This window comes from Pinus tabuliformis, chromosome 2_2 (assembly GCF_031772625.1).
Source record: "Pinus tabuliformis cultivar Carrire ecotype Pingquan chromosome 2_2, CPIR1, whole genome shotgun sequence".
Taxonomy (NCBI): domain Eukaryota; kingdom Viridiplantae; phylum Streptophyta; class Pinopsida; order Pinales; family Pinaceae; genus Pinus; species Pinus tabuliformis.
The window spans coordinates 309,688,360-309,709,007 of NC_142300.1; the positions used below are offsets into that span (position 1 = coordinate 309,688,360).

Sequence of the window (20,648 nt, forward strand, 5' to 3'; positions counted from 1 at the left end):
TTCTGATTTCACATTTTTATCTAGGGCAGAAAAGAAGGCTATGTTTCCTGTCATATGGTTGCTACAACCTGAGTCTAAAAACCAAATATCTTCACTATTTGTTTCAACCATATTACAAGCTAACAGCACATTACCTTGGCTGACATTTTCTCTAGTAATATTTGCACTAGATCTATTACTCATATCATGCTGCTTTTTCCTACACTCACTGGCATAATGCCCATATTTTTTACAGTAATAACATTGGACATTGGATTTTTCATACCTTTGTCCTTGAGCATGATGCTGTCCACTTTGTTGGCTGCTGCCTTGACCTTGGTTCTGATTTGGATTGCTGCCTCTTCCTTGAGCATTTGCTGGACTGTTCTTTCCACCTCTGTTCTGGCTTCTGCCTCTTCCTCTCTTGTTTCCTCTTCGTTGACCTCTTCCTCTTCCAAAGGACATCTGGGTCTTGAAGGCTTGCTCAAGAGATGAGTTTTCATTTCTACTCAACCTCTGCTCATGTGTTATCAGTGATGCATGAAGCTCATCAACTGAAAAGTTTGAGAGATCCTTTGTCTCTTCAATGGTGGTGACAATCGCATCAAACCTTGAGGGTAAGACCCTCAATATTTTCTCCACAATCCTCCTTTCTTCAAGCATCTCTCCATGAGATCCTATTTGAGTAACCAGGCCAATTACTTGAGTGAAGAATGAGTCAATATTATCTGACTCCTTCATGCACAGATTCTCAAAATCTTTTCTCAGCAATTGTAGTTTTGTTGTCTTCACTTTCTCCATTCCTTGATAGGCTGTCTTGAGAGTTTGCCATGCTTCTTTGGATGTCTTAGCTGCTGCTAACCTTGGAAACAAGCTTCCATGCACTGCTTGATACAGAAAGAAAAGGGCTTTTGAATCCTTCTTCTTGTGGCTTTTCAACAGATCCTTCTCTCCCTGAGTTAATGCATTAAACTCATTTTCATCTGCTGGTTGTTCAAAACCATCCTCAACAATTTCCCATAAGTCTTGGGAAGCAAAGAGGGCTTTCATTGTTATTGCCCAATAGTCATAATTTTTGCCATCGAATAGTGGGAGCTGCATACCCATACTATTGCTGGTGCTGGTGCCTGCCATTCTTTCTCTTTTAACTTGGATTCTTTTGTTGAACTTCGCTCTGCTAGAACAGGTGCTACAGCAAAAGTCTTTCCTTCAGCTTCTTTGACTGCTTCAAAGAGCCTGGATTAGCTCTGATACCACTGTTGGGGGTTTTTCTGTCAAAATCCCAAAAACACAATATAAAATGCACACAGAGAACAATGCTCTGTTTCTCTCCAGGATCTTCACACAGCGGAAAGCTACAAATTATTTATCAGAACAGAGTATTACACTCATAAACAAGGATCTGTATTCATTAAAATTGAAAAGCCTGATACAATATTCTTCCTCTCCTGCTCAGAGGGATTCACAAAAAAACATACACACACAATACATTACAGTCTACGCTGCTGCGTAAAAAACATTCACTTGCGCTGCTGCGCTACACTTTTTTTCACACACTCTCACACCGACAACTACAAATGCACACTACTAACTTACATACAAAATCTGAGTAGTTTTAATGAACAAAAATGGCGTCCCATACTGGGAACTGCTCGAGGCTGTCCTTCTCGTCCTCGGCTGAAAAAAACATTAACTGTGGTCGCTGGAAATTCAATGTGCAGGAGCTTGAACGCAACTTGCTTCCTTCTCGGCCATGCTGTAAATTGAAAGCTTCTACCTGCTATGCTGTACTGTTCCATGCTCACTTTAACTGCCTCCGCGCCAATTCTCTGTTTCTCCATATATTTGAAAACATATGCAAAACACTGCTAAATCATGAAAAATGGCCTTGGGCGGATTTCAAATATTATACAGTTTGGCTCCAGAAACCCATCGGGTCCGAGCTTCATCGCATAGCGTGCATATATGAAAAGTTTTGCACCCATGGTTTCCCCGATTGCGATATGCCGAACGCACTGTGTGCCGATACCTCCGATCATATATATATATATGCCTGAAATACATTAAACATGCCCTGAGCGCGGACTTGAAAGTTATCAAAAACTATTTATAATGTTGTCGGGTCCGCTCCATCGTATCGCTACATAACTTATGTTAAAGGCCCCGACTCTATGACATTGCCGATAGCGATGTGCCGATAGCGAAATCGGTGATCGCTCATCGCAAACACAAAAGCATTTTGTAAATCCTTCCGCTGCCACTTCGCCGATGCGATATCGGCGATCGCTCATCGGCGATATTTCATATCGCTGCCGCTGCCTGCCTCCGATGCTCCAACCCGCCGATATGCAGACTTGCCGATACGCGGACGTGATCTAGACCGTTGATCGGTTAGATTTGAAGGCTGAGGTTAAAGCGGATCTTTAAGCCTGCAGTTTGATTTTTGAAAGTTCTTGTCTCCCGATCCTTGGTGAAGCGCTCGGTTATTGTCTTCATGCTGCCGCATGGCTCAACTGTTGCACAGTTGAAATTATATTTTCAACATTAATTTCATTGAAATTACTTCTGTGATGGGATGTAGGGAAGGGAAGGGAGTTTCATATTGTGGGATACCTTTTTCCATGCCGGGCGAGAAGAGATGTCTTCCCACCATGCATGCACATTCCTTCTGGAAAAAACTAGATCGCCCTTTCCAGCAGGATTCACCAAATAATGGAGGTAAGGCAGATGGTGGAGATCCGCCAGGGTAAACGAATCTCCAGCCAAATATTTGCTCTTGGACAGCCGCTCCTCGTACACATCTAACACTTCACCCAGCTTTTCCACGTTCCTATCCAGGAGTAGCTCGTCCGTGGGGCCTAATCCTTTCATCGGATTTATGAAAACCTGCTCCATTATCGCATAAAATGGAGGATTGAATTTCTGCGACTCTACCTCGCACCACTGTTCAACCACCGCCTGCTCTGCGATTGTTCTCCCCATAAGATCGCAGGTACTACCTTGGTATTTCTTAGCCAAATACTTGACGATCGCTCTCGACTCTACATCAACCAGCACATGAATTCTTCTCAAAACAAAGCTCTAATACACTTAATTAACTAAACCAAAGAGGGTGATTCTCAAAACAAAACCCTAATACACTTAATTGACTAAAGCAAAGAGGCTGATTTTAATATAATGTAATTTAGTATTTCAATTTAGGGGATAATTTTTCCATCTAATATTAAATCTAACAATTCTAATAGCATTTCACAGTTAGATTGATCATTTAATATTAAGGCTAGCAATTTTAATACACTTACGCAACTAAAACAAAAGAAGCCAAAATTAATATAATATAATATAGCATTTCACCTTTAGACTGATCATTCTTTTATGCAATATCGAGACTAACAACTTTAACAGACTTAATGAACACAAAGCAAAAAAACCAATATTAATATAATGTAATATAACATTTCACTGTTGAACTGATCATTCATCCCTCCCTCCAACATGGAATGCTAGCAACTTTAATACACTTAATGTAATAGAACATTTCACTGTTTAACTGATGATTCCAATATTGAAGCTAGCCCAAACCTAAACTATGTTATAAAAGAATAGTGTAATATTGCATTACCGATTAAGGTAAGAGCCCCATCTTGAACGGCCGGAATCTGTCCAAATGGCTGGAAACATGAAACACAATGAATAAAGAAACCTTAAAGCATGTAGTCAGAGATGGAAACATGAAACACAATGAATAAAGAAACCTTAAAGCATGTAGTCAGAGATGGAAACATGAAACACAATGAATAAAGAAACCTTAAAGCATGTAGTCATAGATGGAAACATGAAACACAATGAATAAAGGAACCTTAAGGCAAGTACTCAAAGATGAGAGATATTTACGTACAATATTTACATAGAATATCGAATCTGGAGAACAACTTACATTAATTGAGAGAAATGGAGGTTGTTTGTGATCCCCAGCGAGAATGTCTACAGGGATGACCTGGTACGCCACTTCTTTTTCATTTAAACATGCCAGTACGGTTGCTGTGCACGCTGAGAAAGGGAGGCCAAACGCCTTAATCATTTCCATGAAGGTCGGCACTTATCAGTTGAATGGACTAAGCTGAAGATCTGAAACAAACCACACTTGCATTGTTCAGGTTATGTATGCATATATAGGGTACACTGTGAATGAGGATTGGTATCTATCCTCGCCACGTGTAATTTGAAATAGAGAGACGTGTCACAGTATCAAGCACATCCTAAAGTGGTACAAAAGTCTGCTCAGAGTGTTTCCATTTGGAGTATGTTATGTTTTGATATGTGAACCTGCGATGAAAAGTGATTTATATTTAGCATGTGAATTATTGGAGAAGTTTTAACTTGTGGAATCTGGCCGGAGTCTGTCATGTTTCAATAGGATATGGAGAGTCCATATTTTTTAAAATTTGTGTCTACCAGCTTATGTCTGTTTCGCAATTAAAGGATTGTCAGATAGACAAATTTACAGGTATATATTCCTTCACTCCGCTCTTGGTTCAGCAGGAGGACCGGGAGAATATTAAATTCCTACTTCAAAATTTTGTGGAATCTGGCCGGAGTCTGTCATGTTTCGATAGGATATGGAGAGTCCATATTTTTTAAAATTTGTGTCTACCAGCTTATGTCTGTTTCGCAATTAAAGGATTGTCAGATAGACAAATTTACAGGTATATATTTCTTCACTCCGCTCTTGGTTCAGCCGGAGGACCGGCAGAATATTAAATTTCTACTTCAAAATTTCTATTCCACGTAATTTAAAGTCCTGATATAAGTTTCTCTCCTAACCATCTTCCGATTTGTATTATCCATGCGGTCTTCTCTTGAATTAATGACAAAGCTTCCTCAATTTCTTTAATTTAATTGTTTTTTAAATAATATCTTTTAACATTTGATGATTCAGATCTTTATGCAGCCCTTTTCCATTTTTATCACTGGTGTTGATATCTACACAACTATCTACACAGAGTTGTGTGATTTTTTTTTTAATAACTTTTAATGTATTTCTAATATTTTATGTAATTTGTGTATAATTATTAACTAATATTTTGTGTATAAGTATTAACTAATATTTCAAAATATACATGTTTATTTAATTTCATATTTAATTATCTAAAAAATATAATTAATTTCATATTAACTAATCTAAATAAAATCTAATTAATTTCATTTCATATATATCCCATTTAATATATAATTTATTGTCAAATAAATATGATTATTTTTATTTGGTTGACCTTTTTTTCCTTTCTCTTTTACTCAATATATTGTAATAGTATCAATGTCTTAAAAAATAACAAAAAAAATAGTTATCAAAATGTAGGATTTCCATTTGTATAAAATATTTTTATAATTTTATAAGGATTTTTATAATTCTATAAAATGACCTACCATTTGACAAGTTAGACTCCCAAGTGCTTAGAAATAATTACAATATGTTATGGTCCAAGAGAGGGAAAAAAATATAGAAAAATAAAAAATTTCCTTCATTTTACAAAGGGTGATGACCCATTTTGGTTCTCACACAGACAACTATCATGCTTAGAGATAAATGTCATGCTTAAGATGTTTTAAAGGAAGATCCGAAGATTATACTAGAGAAAAGAAATCCTTGTGTGGATGTATATGTATATATATGTGTGTATGTGCATATATATGTGTATTGAACAAGGCTGGAAGAAAAAGGAATATATATATGTGCCTAATGCTATAAGAAAAAGGAATATAAAGAAAAATGAATATAATCTCAAAAAACAAAGATACTAGTAGAAAAATTTAGGAGATATAACTTAATCCTAAAATCCTCACTTGGCATCAGTAAGAAAAATAATCTATAAAAAAAAGGAAAAATAATAAACCTTTCACTGTGATAACTAGTTGCATAAAATACACGTCATGTTTCCCTTCATAGCTATTTGCTCTCAGAGCCTCATATGCAAATGGAAAAGATAGTGAGGCAAAGAGAGCTAGTCCATTACACTAACCATTCAAAGATAGATCACCATCCTCCAAAGATGGGAACCTATGATCACCATCCACATTGTTTGCAACATGACTTAGGGGATGAGCTAGAATTAGGCCTTAAACTATGTGGCCTCCATCACATGAACAAAACATAGCAAAGCCTCTCCAAAATAAACCACCATCAAAAGTATGGAAATAGTCCCCCATAATGTTTATGCATATATTATCGTAAGTATAGCAATGAATGGTAATGATGTGTAAGGAGTTTACGTGGGCTTTAGTCTATACATGCTATATATATATGATCAGGTCTATTAATATAACTTAAACAAACATATTAAATGATGTGTAAAACATTTATGTTTTATATATATGGTTACATATATTAATATAGTTTAAAAAAAATCTTCAATTATATTTAAAACATTACTGTATCATTTAAATACTCCAAATGCCATAACCAATCTAAATATATACTCCAAATACCATAACCAATCTAAGTATGAGAATTCAAATAATTTTTTGAGAAAAAAAAAAAAATAATCAATATGTAAGGAATAAACATGAAAAGGTAAATGTGAATGATCTCTCATGGGATTAAATGTTAACGCCAAAATACCAATAACTAGCATATTGTAAATTCAAAAAAGGAAAAGTTATTCGGTAAATATTGAAATCTAGATGAAAAGGTAAATGTGAATGATCTCTCATGGGATTAAATTCTAACGTCAAAATACCAATAACTAGCATATTGTAAATTCAAAAAAGAAAAGTTATTCCGTAAATATTGAAATCTAGTTGAATTTTTTTTTAAAGAAGTGTTGTTGCATTTTGGAATTGGAGACTAGAATATTTTAGCCTATGGCATTTTGGAATTGGTTTTATCATTATAAAATTGTTTTTTTCAATTTCTTATAAATTCAATATCAATAAGGTTGATATTCATAGATATAATAATCTTTTTTTAATTGCTCTTTATATATAGGAAATATTGTTCGATACTTATTGATTGAAAGGAAAGCCTATGGGTTACTTTGGAGTCAATATTTATTACATGTTTTAGTTAATGTTCTTTTAGTACTTTTACTAAATTCAAAGAAGTGCCTAAATGTATATTAAATTTTTATTCACATAAGAAAAAAGCAAAATAATATGTGTAATGTAAAATAAATATGTAATTTTCATTTTATTTATGAATGGAATCAAGTATCTATTATTTGTTTTTTAACCTAATTAACTCGATATTGATATGAAGCATAAGGCATGCCAGGCAACATAAATTGTTTCTTTTTATATGGAAGGACAGAAAGTGTGATTGATTTTCATAGACTTTTCTAAAAAAAATGTTACGAACTCACAAACTAAACCAAATATAATAAGGATAGTAAAAGGAAAGGTATGTACATAACAAATATAGTAAGGAAAGTAAAAGGAAAGGTATGTACATAATAATGAAGGCGGCTTATATTATCCCTCATCTTATTTACAAAACTAAATGTGCAAAGAAAATATGACATACTCATTTAAATTGATATAATTAGTTTGGGTGCCATCGTGCCCACGAAGCATCCTATTGATTCGATGTTATTTTTAATCATAATCTCCATGTAAGAGATATCAAATTTATTTAGAAATTCACCTTTTTAGCAATGTTTGTCCTTAACAACATTGGAAATTAATGTCGTTTAGAATACAAATCTAGAAGTCAAAATATTTTCTTTTCTCAAGTCTTTCAGAACTAGGATTTAGAACACAATACTTAAATTATGTTTCTAGGAAGACAATTTTTTCCTTGCTCATTATAAATTTCATCCATAGGACCTCTTATTAGGTTACTACTTTCGTCACGTTCCATACCCGTAGTACAATTGATTTACTTCTAAATATTATTTAAACTTTCTCCTGAGGGGGTCATGACTTAAGTTGACTCATTTATGTAAATAAATTTTATGATGAATAAATATTGTTTGTTTTGGGAATAATATGAGAAATAACACATGAGTGATGTGGGATTCTTGCTATCCAAGAACTTGTTAAGTGGTTAAGTTGAAATGGTGAACCTTCCCAAAAGGGAAACAACATAATTGGAGAGAAATATAATGTTGGGTGGAAAGATAAAATTAGATGGAGAGAAATACTAAGTTACGTAAAAAGATAAGAATAACCACAACTCAAGATAAAGGTGTGCTTATTAAGGGGAAAATTAAAAAAATACCCATGTAAGGAAAATAGGTCGACCTTGAAAAAAACATTGCTAGAGAAAATTTGTTGGGAAAAAAGAAGTAAACAACATTGAGGGAAAACAGTGAGGTATTATTGTTTGAAGCATTACAGGAAAGAGGAGGAATGAAGTTTGAGCTTGTGGGGAGTTTCCTGTGTGTATTTTGTTGGTTGGGAGGAACATGCCACCTCCCATAGTTTTCTCGAGGAATTCTTTGTGTTCATATTAGTTGTTATTGTATTAAAGAGTAGGACTCAACATGTTTTGAATTGGAGTATTGATTTCAATATTTGGAATGATTGTATCTTACATAACTACTCAAGTTAAACTAGTGATAGTTAATTTCTAGTTTGATTATAGAGCGGTTTCAACAAGATGGAAAATGAGTATTTAGACGAGTGAGATAGGAGGTAATGATTTTTTATGCATGTTTACTTACATACAAAACATTTATTTAAATGCCCAAACTCTAGTTGTTCCTAGTTTAATTAGGAGTTTTTGACTATTATGAAAGTTGAACTTGGCTGTAATAGAGGGGAATGAAAAAAAATTATTATAAAAATAGACAACTATGATTGTATAACAATAGTAAGGAAGACTTCTAATAAGAACATATCTATATGTTTACCATGGTTGGAACATATCTATATGTTTACCATGGTTGGAATATTGTGAATGAAACACATATAAAGGTTATTTGTGGGAAAACCTATCACGCCATGTTGTATAACACTTTTATGTTTTCAAATTCTTCACTGTTGTTATGATCCCTCTCGGAAGTCCTAAATTAATAGATACTATGGTTTTCTGGATACCTATAATGTTAAATACAGTTAACAAGGGTTGAGGAAACAAATTTAAGGAAAGAATTGCACGCTGGTATCAAGCCACACTATTTAGTACATTTCAAATTAGCAACCACAATAAGGAATATAATACCTGTGATATTGAATATACATGTGTCCTATGGAATAATTATATATATTATAAACCATTATGATAAAAGAAAAATGATATGATGAAAAACGAATCAAAACCAAATAAGAATGTATGAAAGTTCCCTCTATTTGTGAGTCCAAAAATCCAAGAGAATTTGAACATAAGTAACTATGGATATATAGTTGGCCCTGTGTTGGTATTTCAATATCATATGGATGTTTCTTGAGGTTTAATGAAATGGAACAGTTTCACGCTTACACAAGTATTTTTACTACTTCTTTTGTCCTAAAGGGGCTCACATGTACTACAACTAGAAATAAGAAATAATACAAGTAATGTTGGTAATTACTATCTATATAATATAAAATACATAGCTGTATTATTAGTTTTAATATTAATGTTATTGAAAATATAAGAATGTAATAAATCGAGTAATTGTTATCTCTATAAGTAGGTTGAAATAGTTGTATTATTAAAAAAACTTAGGGAAGTAGGTATGCAGATAATTCTTATCTCTACAAATATACATTAAGAATGGTATTAGAACTCAGAATATAATTATAGAGATACTAAAGACTCACTATAATAATATGAAAGGACATTAAGAGCCAAAAGGTAACTACCTAGATAAAAGACCCAAAATAAAGGTGAAGTACATGAAATGTAGTTGAGAAATTAGAAATCAGATTTCCAATATCATATCATAAACAAAAGCCTTGATGATGATGGAATTTGTGAAGGTTAATAAGAAATCATAATATGGGTTCAATTATATATGTATCAGGTAGAAAACATGGGGGCTTCACTCAATGAACCTTTGACATAGCCCTTGTGTTGATGGCATATTAAGTGATAGCCTTAATTTGACTACATATTGGAAAATACATCCAAAAATTACTTTATTTAACCCCCTACCAATATAAACCAAATACACCTTCCCAATTTAGAAAATCACTACGTTTACTCGATATTGTATATATCCATTTTTTCATTAACATGTTTTATACCACTTTATATTTATATCCCTAGTATAGCGACATGATGCATCTCTTATTACCCCACATGCATTTTATAATGCACCTTTATTTTTCTTATATACATTTTAGATGTGTATTAGTTTTCCTACAATTCAATTACTCAACCCTCACTAAACCACATATCGTTATAATTTGAGGCATTTAATGTTATAAGGCACACAAAGACAAACATTTTTTTTAGGAATATTGATTATGTGCATGTATATAAAATGACAAATAAATTGATATATATGATGATGAAAAATAAAATGCTGAATGTTTATGAATATGTTTGCATCAAACAAGGTGTTCAAGCACAACTCACTACTACATAAAGGGGGTTTTTAACACAATATTTGAGACAAATTTTTGGTAAATTGTCTTAACTTGAGACAAAAAAACTTGTGTATTGTCTCAAATATTGTCTTTAAGTCGGTGTCTCAAAGATTGTTGTCTTAAATATTATTGTCTTAAAAATTATTGTCTTAAAGATTATTGTCTTAAAGATTATTGTCTTAAAAAATATTGTCTTAAAGATTATTGTCTTAAAAAATTGTCTCTATAAAGACAATATATAACACAAGCATTATTGTCTCTTAGGAGACAATTTCATTTTTGTCTCTCTAGAGACAACACTCGGATTAGAGAAAATATGTCTTTAATACTAGCTATTGTCTCTCTAGAGACAATAAATTTTTTATTTAAAGATCACTTTTGTCTCTCTAGAGACAATATAAAACAATGAATCTAGAAATATCTCACCATTGAAATAAATTGATATAAAAAATATTTAATTAAAAATAAACTACAAAATCGTTGATTAATTCATGTTAGTGCATAGTGGAATCAAACCACCAACCTCCTCCTTGTAAGGCAGGTGCTCTTCCATTGAGCTAGCACACTTTAAAGAATTACGTGAAGAGTTATGGCAATCCTGAAAACTACATTTATAGCCATTGATTAAAAAAAAAAAAATCTGACACATGATCTATAATCTTTAAAAGAACTATAATCATGCAGACCATATTTTTAACTTACTAAAACTAGAAATTGCCCCAAAAGGTGCAAAGAGAGGCAGATTATATCTCTAGAAAAAAAATTCAAAATCTTATATTAGTATACAGTTAAATGTTCATGTATATAGGCTATCTTGCTACAATGGCATATCCCTGTATATATATATTGCTACAATGCCATATGGCTAAATCCATATTCTCTACATTAGTTGCAGCTGAATTAATTTTCCAACAAAAATTAATATTCTCATTAAAATCCTGCATTAGTTGCAGTTTCATTTTGATGCATGGAGTAAAATAAAATAAGATTACTACATCAGAAATCAAAATAAAAGAAGTTTACTTTGCAAAATAATTCTTGAAAATGCTAACCTTCAGGAATATCTGCAACAATGACACCCACTTCTGATAGGAACCATATGATATAATTTATATTTCTTGAATATTCTTCCATGTAGTGTTGCACGAGATTCTTACCTGATGGACTAGTAGGTTCAGGGATGAGAATAATTTCAATTCATATAATTGTTTGGCAGAGAAAACAAATGAGGGACAAACCTATTGCAACTCATAAATTCAATGCAAGATATTGAATAATCAAGCCACTTATAGACATCACAAGAATGACCAAGAGTAACTACAAAAAACAGAAAAAATTGAGCAAACAATATTATATTAGGATGAATTCTAAATTATTCTGATCAAAAAAGTAATTAATCAGAATCAATCATCTCATTCGAGAGCTTATTATTATTAAATACCTCATATTTGAACCTAGCCCCTCCCTCCAAATCAGATGCCACTGAGACACAATTACAATTCTCGATATCAACATCGATACCCAAATATATACGAAATAAAATTGTTAAAGATTAGTAACTACATACACATTCCAGGATCCATGAAGGCTATGGACACAAGAACTGCAGGTCCAATATAACCTAAAAATTTTCTCCATCCTTGCTTCTGCTTCGGTGATATTTCACAAATAAAAACAATTAAAAGGTAAGGAAATCACTTATGTTTAAACTTTAGAGCACCTTGCTTAAACTGTAGAAGGAATGATACATATAGTGAGCTATAAAATCTTCCTCTCCCTCCATTACAACAAAATTCTACCTCTTAATTTTATGAGAGAGATTCTTAACCTCTTAACGATTCTAAGGGAAGAATAAATATGCACACTAAGAGATGTGGAACACGAAGGTTTAAGGGAATGCATAGAATTTGAAATCATATATTCGAATATAAAATATCTGCCCCATATGGCTATCAAAAACTCGTAAAAGTTGGAATCCCACTAAAAAGCAACATGACTCTTCATTAAACGATGACCCAAAAGGGAACCATCTGAATATATGTGTTATGGATCTTATGCATCTCTAGGAAGACATTGAAATCAAAATTCAAACACTTTTAGTAGGAGAAGAAACAGAAGAAACTTTTTTTGGTATGCTCATTATTCTTCGCTTAACAATAGCCATGGAAACTATCCAATAATCATAAGACATAGCATGGTAGATGCAGAAATTAGGGTTTCAAGAGAGTCATAAATGGCATTGGAAATGACGTGGCAACAACCATTTTTTTGGAGCTTTCCCATGGGATTCAAAAATCTCAGTAATGCATGCTATCTCAGCAGTGTGATTTAGTGTCTCACTTTCATGAATCCTTTGGTAAATTTTTTCCTCAAAAATTAATGCTTACTTGTATGCAAATATTTAAACTGCCACTACCCCTACCTATTGGTGAAAAAGTGGATCTCGAGGTCTCCAAAATGTGACATTCTGTATTATTCTCCTATAAATATATAGAGCTCTTCAGAGATATTTGCGACACATTTGAGGAGGTAGGAAGATGCTCATGAATTTATTCACTACTTGATTGAGACTTGTAATGATGTATGTGTTAAGTTGTATATATCATGGAACAAATCATGGAGGTAAGACATCATAGGGTGTGCATGATAACAATGTCAAAGATATTTTTGTTGGTGTGTTGCAAAGATAAGTCAAGTGCCTTTCCTACAAAGCAGAGTAGAGCAAGATGAACAAACTTATGGATGTCAACCTAAATTGGGAAGACCCTACAACTGGAAGAAGAACTAAAATCAACAATGAGCTAGTGCCTAATTTGAAAATACGATGAAACATGAATTAACTAAATATCTTGAAAAATTATCACATGTGGAAATAGATTTAATGGAGTAGCATTAGGTCCACCAGGTGGAGTTTTTTCCTCAGCCAAATCAGATTCACCTACTATGAAATTGTTTGTACCTTGACCAGTAGTACCTGAATTTGAATTTGGGGAGCAAGAAATAGGAATATCAATTTCTGTTGTCTCGAGAATTCCCTACAAGATATAAAAGCTTTCTTGGTAAATGGATAGAACCAGCATCACCACAAAGTTTGTGATATAATAAAAACTGCAGCTGAGAGTGTGTTCAAACTTCAAAGTAGTTAATCTTGTAGAGTATAAATACTCCACAACTCGCTCAAGATTATCATAAGCTGCTCTAAGTGCACGAATAACTGTGTCTTTTTCCCAGCTACCCCCATCCATATCAAGCATCTGTTGAATTGTCTATTCAAGGTTACTACCAGCTACTAATATTGATGCTACCTCACCATATGGATCAACATTTTGTCTATGACAAGACAGAAATACAATGAAAATATAAGCATATTTATTAACATAACAAGAGCATGTATATGGAAGGAGAAACAATGTCCAAAAAGATGAGACTAATGAATATGTAAATATGAACTTCTTATAACTAAGAAATTATTTCTGAGTGTACTTATTGCATTGTTGTAGTCTCAAGAGATGACACAGAAGTTGTAGGAGCCTTGTTTATTAAAAAAATTAGAGGGAATTTACAATTGTACATGTGCATCGACTTATGTACAAGAATACTATCACTTCATTACTCAACAATAAACATCTCTAATATAATTGAACAAGTATGATCTCCAATATTAAGAACAAATAGAACATGGGCATTTTCTGACTCACACAGCTAGGGGCTGAGACACAACTAGGGATGCAACTTTTATAGGGTTTGAAGCTCGAGCTAGTACAATAATCATAAGACATCGCATGGTATATGCAGAAATTAAGGTTTCAAGAGGGCCATAAATGGCATTGGAAATGACGTGGCAACAACCATTTTTGTGGAGCTTTCCCATGGGATTCAAAAATCTTGGTAATTCATGTTATCTCAGCAGTGTGATTTAGTGTCTCACTTTCAGAAATGCTTTGGTGAATTTTTTCCTCATAGATTAATGCATCTTTGTATGAAAATATTGAAATTGCCACTACCCCTACTTATTGGTGGAAAGTGGATCTCAAGGTCTCTAAAATGTGACATTTTGCATGATTCTCCTATAAATATATAGAACCCTGGAGAGTTATTTGTGACACATTCGAGAAGGTAGGAAGGTGCTCATGGATTTCTCCATTACTTGATTGAGGCTTGCAATGATGTGTGTGTTAAGTTGTATATAGCATGGGACAATCATGGAGGTAAGGCATCAAAAGGTGTGCATGATAACAATGTCAAAGATATTTTTGGTGGTGTGTTGCAAATCCAAGTGAAGTGCCTTTCCTACAAAGCAAAGTGGAGCAAGATGAACAATATTATGGAATTCAACCTAAATTGGGAAGACCCTGTAAATGGAAGAAGAATTAAACTCAACAATGAGCTAGTACCTAATTTGAAAATACGATGAAGCATGCATTAACAAAATATCTTGCAAAATTATCAGGTGTGGAAACATATTTAATGGAGCAGCATTAGGTCCACCATCTGGAGTTTTTGCCTCAGCCAAACCAGATTCACCTGCTATGACATTGTTTATACCTTGATCAGTAGCACTTGGATTTGAAGGTGGGGAGCGAGCAACAGGAATAGCAATTTCTGTTGTCTCTGGAATTCCCTACAAGATATAAAAGCATTCTTGGTAAATGGACAGAATGAGCATCACCACAAAGTTTGTGATATAATAAAAAATGTAGCCCAGAGTCTCTTCCAAACTTCAAAGTAATTAATCTTATAGAGTATAAATACTCCATAACCCACTCAGGTTTATCATAATCTGCTCTAACTGCACGAACAACCGTGTCTCTATCCCAGCTACCCCCATCCATATCAAGCATCTCTTGAATTGTCTATTGAATGTTACTACCAGCTACTAATATTGATGTTGTCTCACCTTATGGATCAACATTTTCTCTGTGAAAAGATAGAAATACAATGAAAATATAAGCAGCTTTATCAGCATGACAAGAACATGTATATGGAAGAAAAAACAATGTCCAAAAAGCTGAGACTGATGAATATGTAAATTTGAACTTCTTATAACTAAGAAATTATTTCTGAGTGTACTTGCTGCATTGTTGTAGTCTCAAGAGATGACAAAGAAGTCGTAGTGGCCCTATTTATTAAAAATATTACAGGACATTTACAATTGTACATGTGCATCGACTTATGTTCAAGAATACTATCACTTCATTACTCAACAATAAACATCTTAATATAATTGAACAAGTATGATATCCAATATTAAGAACAAATAGAACATGGGCATTTTCTGACTCACATAGCTAGGGGATGAGACACAACTGTGGATGCAACTTCTACAGGGTTTGAAGCTGGAGTTGGTGCAATAATCATAAGACATGGCATGGTAGATGCAGAAATTAGGGTTTCAAGAGAGCCTTAAATGGCATTGGAAATGACGTGGAAACAACCATTTTTGTGGAGCTGTCCCATGGGATTCAAGAATCTCGGTAATGCATGCTATCTGAGAAGTGTGATTTAGTGTCTCACTTTCATGGATCCTTTGGTGAATTTTTTCCTCATAAATTAACGATTCTTTGTATGAAAATATTTAAACTACCACTAACCCTACTTATTTGTGGAAAAGTGGATCTTAAGGTATCTAGAATGTGACATTCAACAGGATGCTCCTATAAATATATAGGGCTCTTGAGAGCTATTTGCAACACATTTCAGGAGGTAGGAAGATGCTCATGAATTTATCCATTACTTGATTGAGGCTTGCAATGATGTTTGTGTTAAGTTGTATATAGCATGGAACAATCATGGATGTAATGCATCAAAGGGTGTACATGATAACATTGTCAAAGATATTTTTGGTGGTCTGTTGCAAAGCCAGGTCAAGTGCCTTTCCTACAAAGCAGAGTGGAGAAAGATGAAAAATATTATGGATGTCAACCTAAGTTGGGAAGACCCTACAAATGGAAGAAGAATTCAACTCAATAATGAGATAGTTCCTAATTTTAAAATACGATGAAACATGAATTAATTAAATATCTTGCAAAATTCTCATCTATGGAAACATATTAAATGGAGCAGCATTAGGTCCACCAGATGGAGTTGTTTCCTCAGCCAATTAGATTCACCTGCCATGACATTGTTTGTATCTTGATCAGTAGCACTTGGATTTGAAGGTGGGGAGCGAGAAATAGGAATAGCACTTTCTGTTGTCTCGGGAATTCCCTACAAGATATAAAACTTTTTTGGCTAAATGGATAGAATGAGCATCACCACAAAGTTTGTGATATAATAAAAACTGCAGCCCAGAGTATCCTCCAAACTTCAAAGTAGTTAATCTTACACAATATAAATACTCCACAACTCGCTCAAGATTATAATAAGCTGCTCTAAGTGTACGAACAACTATGTCTCTGTCCCAGCTACTCCCATCCATATCAAGCATCTACTGAATTGTGTATTGAAGGTTACTACCAGCTACTAATATTGATGTCACCTCACCATATGGATCAACATTTTCTCTGTGACAAGACAAAAATAAAATGAAAATATAATCAGCTTTATCAACATGACAAGGGCATGTATATGGAAGGAGAAACAATGTCCAAAAAGCTGAGACTAATGAATATGTAAATATGAACTTCTTCTAACTAAGAAATTATTTCCTAGTGTACTTATTGCACTGTTGTAGTCTCAGGAGATGACACAAAAGTTGTAGGAGCCATGTTTATCAAAATGATCACAAGACATTTACAATTGTAGATGTGCATCGAATTATGTACAAGAATACTATCACTTCATTACTAAAAAATAAACATCTCTAATATAATTGAACAACTATGATCTCCAATATTAATAACAAACAGAACATGGGAATTTTCTGACTCACACAGCTAGGGGTTGAGACACAACTGGGGATGCAACTTCTACAGGGTTTGAAGCTGGAGCTGGTGGTGTAATTTTTTGGGTAAGCTACGTTCGAAAGAAGAAATATCGTTAGTTTTTATAATAGAGGAAATAAAACTTTAAACCATAAATCATGTGCAAAAGCATCACTATTTGACTAATTCTTCAAAAAATTATTAGAAAATCTGGACCATTGAAGCAATTGATGTTGATGATGCTCCTGTAGCTGACAAGGTCTTACTCTGCCAAGAAGCATGGTATAATGCCATGTGTAAAGATAAGATAAAATCTACACAAAATGAAAGGATAACCAAGGGCTTAAACATCATACAAGCAACAAATTAAGGATTTGCAGCGTAAGTCGAGTCCTAAGGTGAAATTGTTGGTGATTATTTTGATAAAAAAAAAATTATGAGTTGCCTTGGCCTAATAATAATATGATCTTAGTGAATAAATAATTACTCCCCAATCAAATAAATAAAGTCTTTGGGAAATCCAAAATAAGATACCTATAAGGTAGTATGATGATTGCCTAAGGAGACATCTAAAGATCATACATACAACTGTTTGCTTTATAATGATCTTAAAATGGCCTAAACAAACGAAGAATCTTTGGGACATTGCAAAAGATTCAAGAATGAAATGGATACCTAAAATGTAATATGTTGATTGCATTAAAATAATCTTTTTGTTGTTATTTTCATTACTTGATGGAAACAACAAGTACCATTGCAAAAATTCAAGAATTGCCCACAACACACAAGAAAATGTCAATATTTCAAGACCCTAATGTTATTTACATTCAACTTGAGATATTTGAGGATATGTATTGTGTTAAATAGCTCACAACATTATGAGTATCTAGAGAATACTCTATTTGGCACCACTTTCCATTTAGGATACTCACAGGACACTACTCATTATTGTGCATATGTGAAGGATAGAAATTATTGTTGACATTTATCTATTGATTCCCATGTTTCTTCAGCCACTTTACAGAGTCTTATTTGAGAAATTATTCCATGTTTTTCTTTTCTCAGAGTAATTATTCTAGAGCCAACATGGTGAAGGTGAAAATTTTCAAGAGAGAAGGGCCTATAATGATCCTATCAATGTCATTTTAACTAGTTTGTTCTGGATTAATCATGTAAGAAAAGAGAAGGTTATAGTCCCAACTATGATGAATAGTCCAAACTAAAAACTCCATGTATTATTTCACAAATTCATAAAATAGTATGGTAGGTTTGATTAGGAATTGCATGCAACTTTCCATGTTCATCTTTTCCTAGGTCAGTTACCAAAAGGAGTCCATGTCCATTTGTTCACACCTCGACAAACTTCGTAGCACCAATTCATCCATCAGACTTCAGACCACTCGATATTCTTCAAAAAAAGAGTAAAAGTTCAGAATTTTTTCTAAAACCTTTCATTCTCATTCATTTCCTCATTGTTGCATACCATCAGCACTGGCTCACTCATTTTTTTGACTCACTTCATCCCAGTAACTGAGCCCACTCCATGACTTACTTCACAACACTCAACACTTAGTTTTTCCTACTCTATCCAAAAATAGAGTTTTGACTAGAGTTCTGACATGAGCACATTTCAAACTTGGGTTTCCATATGACAATTCTTCTACACCTTGAACCTATCCAAACTCCAGACACCTAAACAACAATTAATCTGTTCTTAAAAACACACTGTCAATCTATGTTACAGTGTATGAATTTTATTATCTGACACCACAAAATTCTAAATTAGTCCCCAAGGATACAACCGTGAACTTAGGCTTTAATGGTAAGACCTGCAAACAGAAACCTGTCTAATCTAAACTCTGGAATCTTCACGCCACTCTATCTTCTTCACAAAAAGAGTAAAAGTTTGGAAAGTTTTCTAAAAACTTTCATCCTCATTCATCTCCTCATTGTTTCAAACCATCAGCAATCACTCACTCTATTTTTTTACTCACTTCATCCCAATAACTCAGTCCACTCCACGACTTACTCCACAACACTCCACACTCAGTTTCTCCTACTCTGTCCAAAAATAGAGTCTTGACTAGAGTTCTGTCCTGAGCAGATCTCAAAGTTTGTTTTCCATATGACAATTCTTCTACACCTTGAACCTGTCCAGACTCTAGACACCTAAAAATCCAGGTAAAACTCTTTAATGTATTTGGGTTTGATCAATAATTCCATGTAAAGCCCTTTCTTTTTGGCTTCATACATTATATGTTATGGCTTGGTTGATTGATTTTATTCTCTTTCTCTTGATCTTATCTGATGTTGATTTCTCTTGTTCTTCTCTAGTACCAATTGACAATAGATATCTATACTCAGTTTCCTTTAAATTAGTTCAAGGTATGTCAAAAACATGATCCACACGAAGGGGCGGACAAAGGAGATTGTGATTAACACTAAACATTCTTGGAAGAATTTAGAGTCTTCCAAGAGTCAAACTTCTATGGTTGGATAGTTTCATCACAAGATTTCAAGAAATTCCAAATAATAGACAAGACATGAATCGATTAGCAATAAAACCTCTCTGGTGTCATATTGTCATATAATCTACATGCTTCTCAAAATTTTTCTCCAAAGATTATCCTTATCTGAGTAGAATCTCCAAAAGAGCTTAGCCTATAGAGCCTTATTCATGAGAAATCCAGAACCTAGCTTTTCAAAAACCTGATGGATATGTATCTGAACCCCTATGTGAAACTTGGTAACTTAGAAAATAGAATAGGCAAAAAACATTGTTGCCACGAGAAAATTTGGCTCTATAACCCAGGTAACGTTTTGTATGGTGAAAATATGTGTGTCATTTGGAAGAATGAATTTATCGTCTTTATAAGTGGCATATGGAAAAATAACTTTGTCTATAACTATAATAAGTTTATTGAAAACTACAATCATGCAATTTCAAAATCAAACTTCTAAGGTGTAAGAAACAGATAAATTACTTGTCCCATTTACAACTAGCCAAGTTCGGGGTCTGCTGGAAGCATTTTGTTCCTTGCCAAGTAATATCTACACAAGGAGTCCAATGTTGAAACAAAATAATTCACATGCCTCAATTATTTGCGCACATTAAGGACAACTACGGAAGTTTACACATTTCTGGTTGCTATGCTGTCTCAGTTGAACATTAGAAATTACTTAATCTTACACATTCCTTCAAATCCATAGCATGTCAACATTGATGTATTGAAACTTCAATTGGGCCCCTCAATCCAATACCTCTAGCAGCCTATGCAAATGGAATAAGATCTG

General features: G+C 33.6%; 1 protein-coding gene across 1 annotated transcript; it reads right to left on the bottom strand.

Annotated features, from left to right (window-relative positions):
- Positions 1 to 2,538: 2,538 nt before the first annotated feature.
- Positions 2,539 to 4,078, bottom strand: LOC149192523 (glutathione S-transferase F10-like). The gene is made up of 3 exons (XM_089406400.1): positions 3,917 to 4,078; positions 3,602 to 3,650; positions 2,539 to 3,020 (listed from the first exon to the last, which is right to left on the bottom strand). Exons 1-3 carry the CDS (start codon positions 4,064 to 4,066, stop codon positions 2,539 to 2,541), a joined length of 681 nt encoding a protein of 226 aa, XP_089262526.1. The 5' UTR covers positions 4,067 to 4,078.
- Positions 4,079 to 20,648: the final 16,570 nt, after the last annotated feature.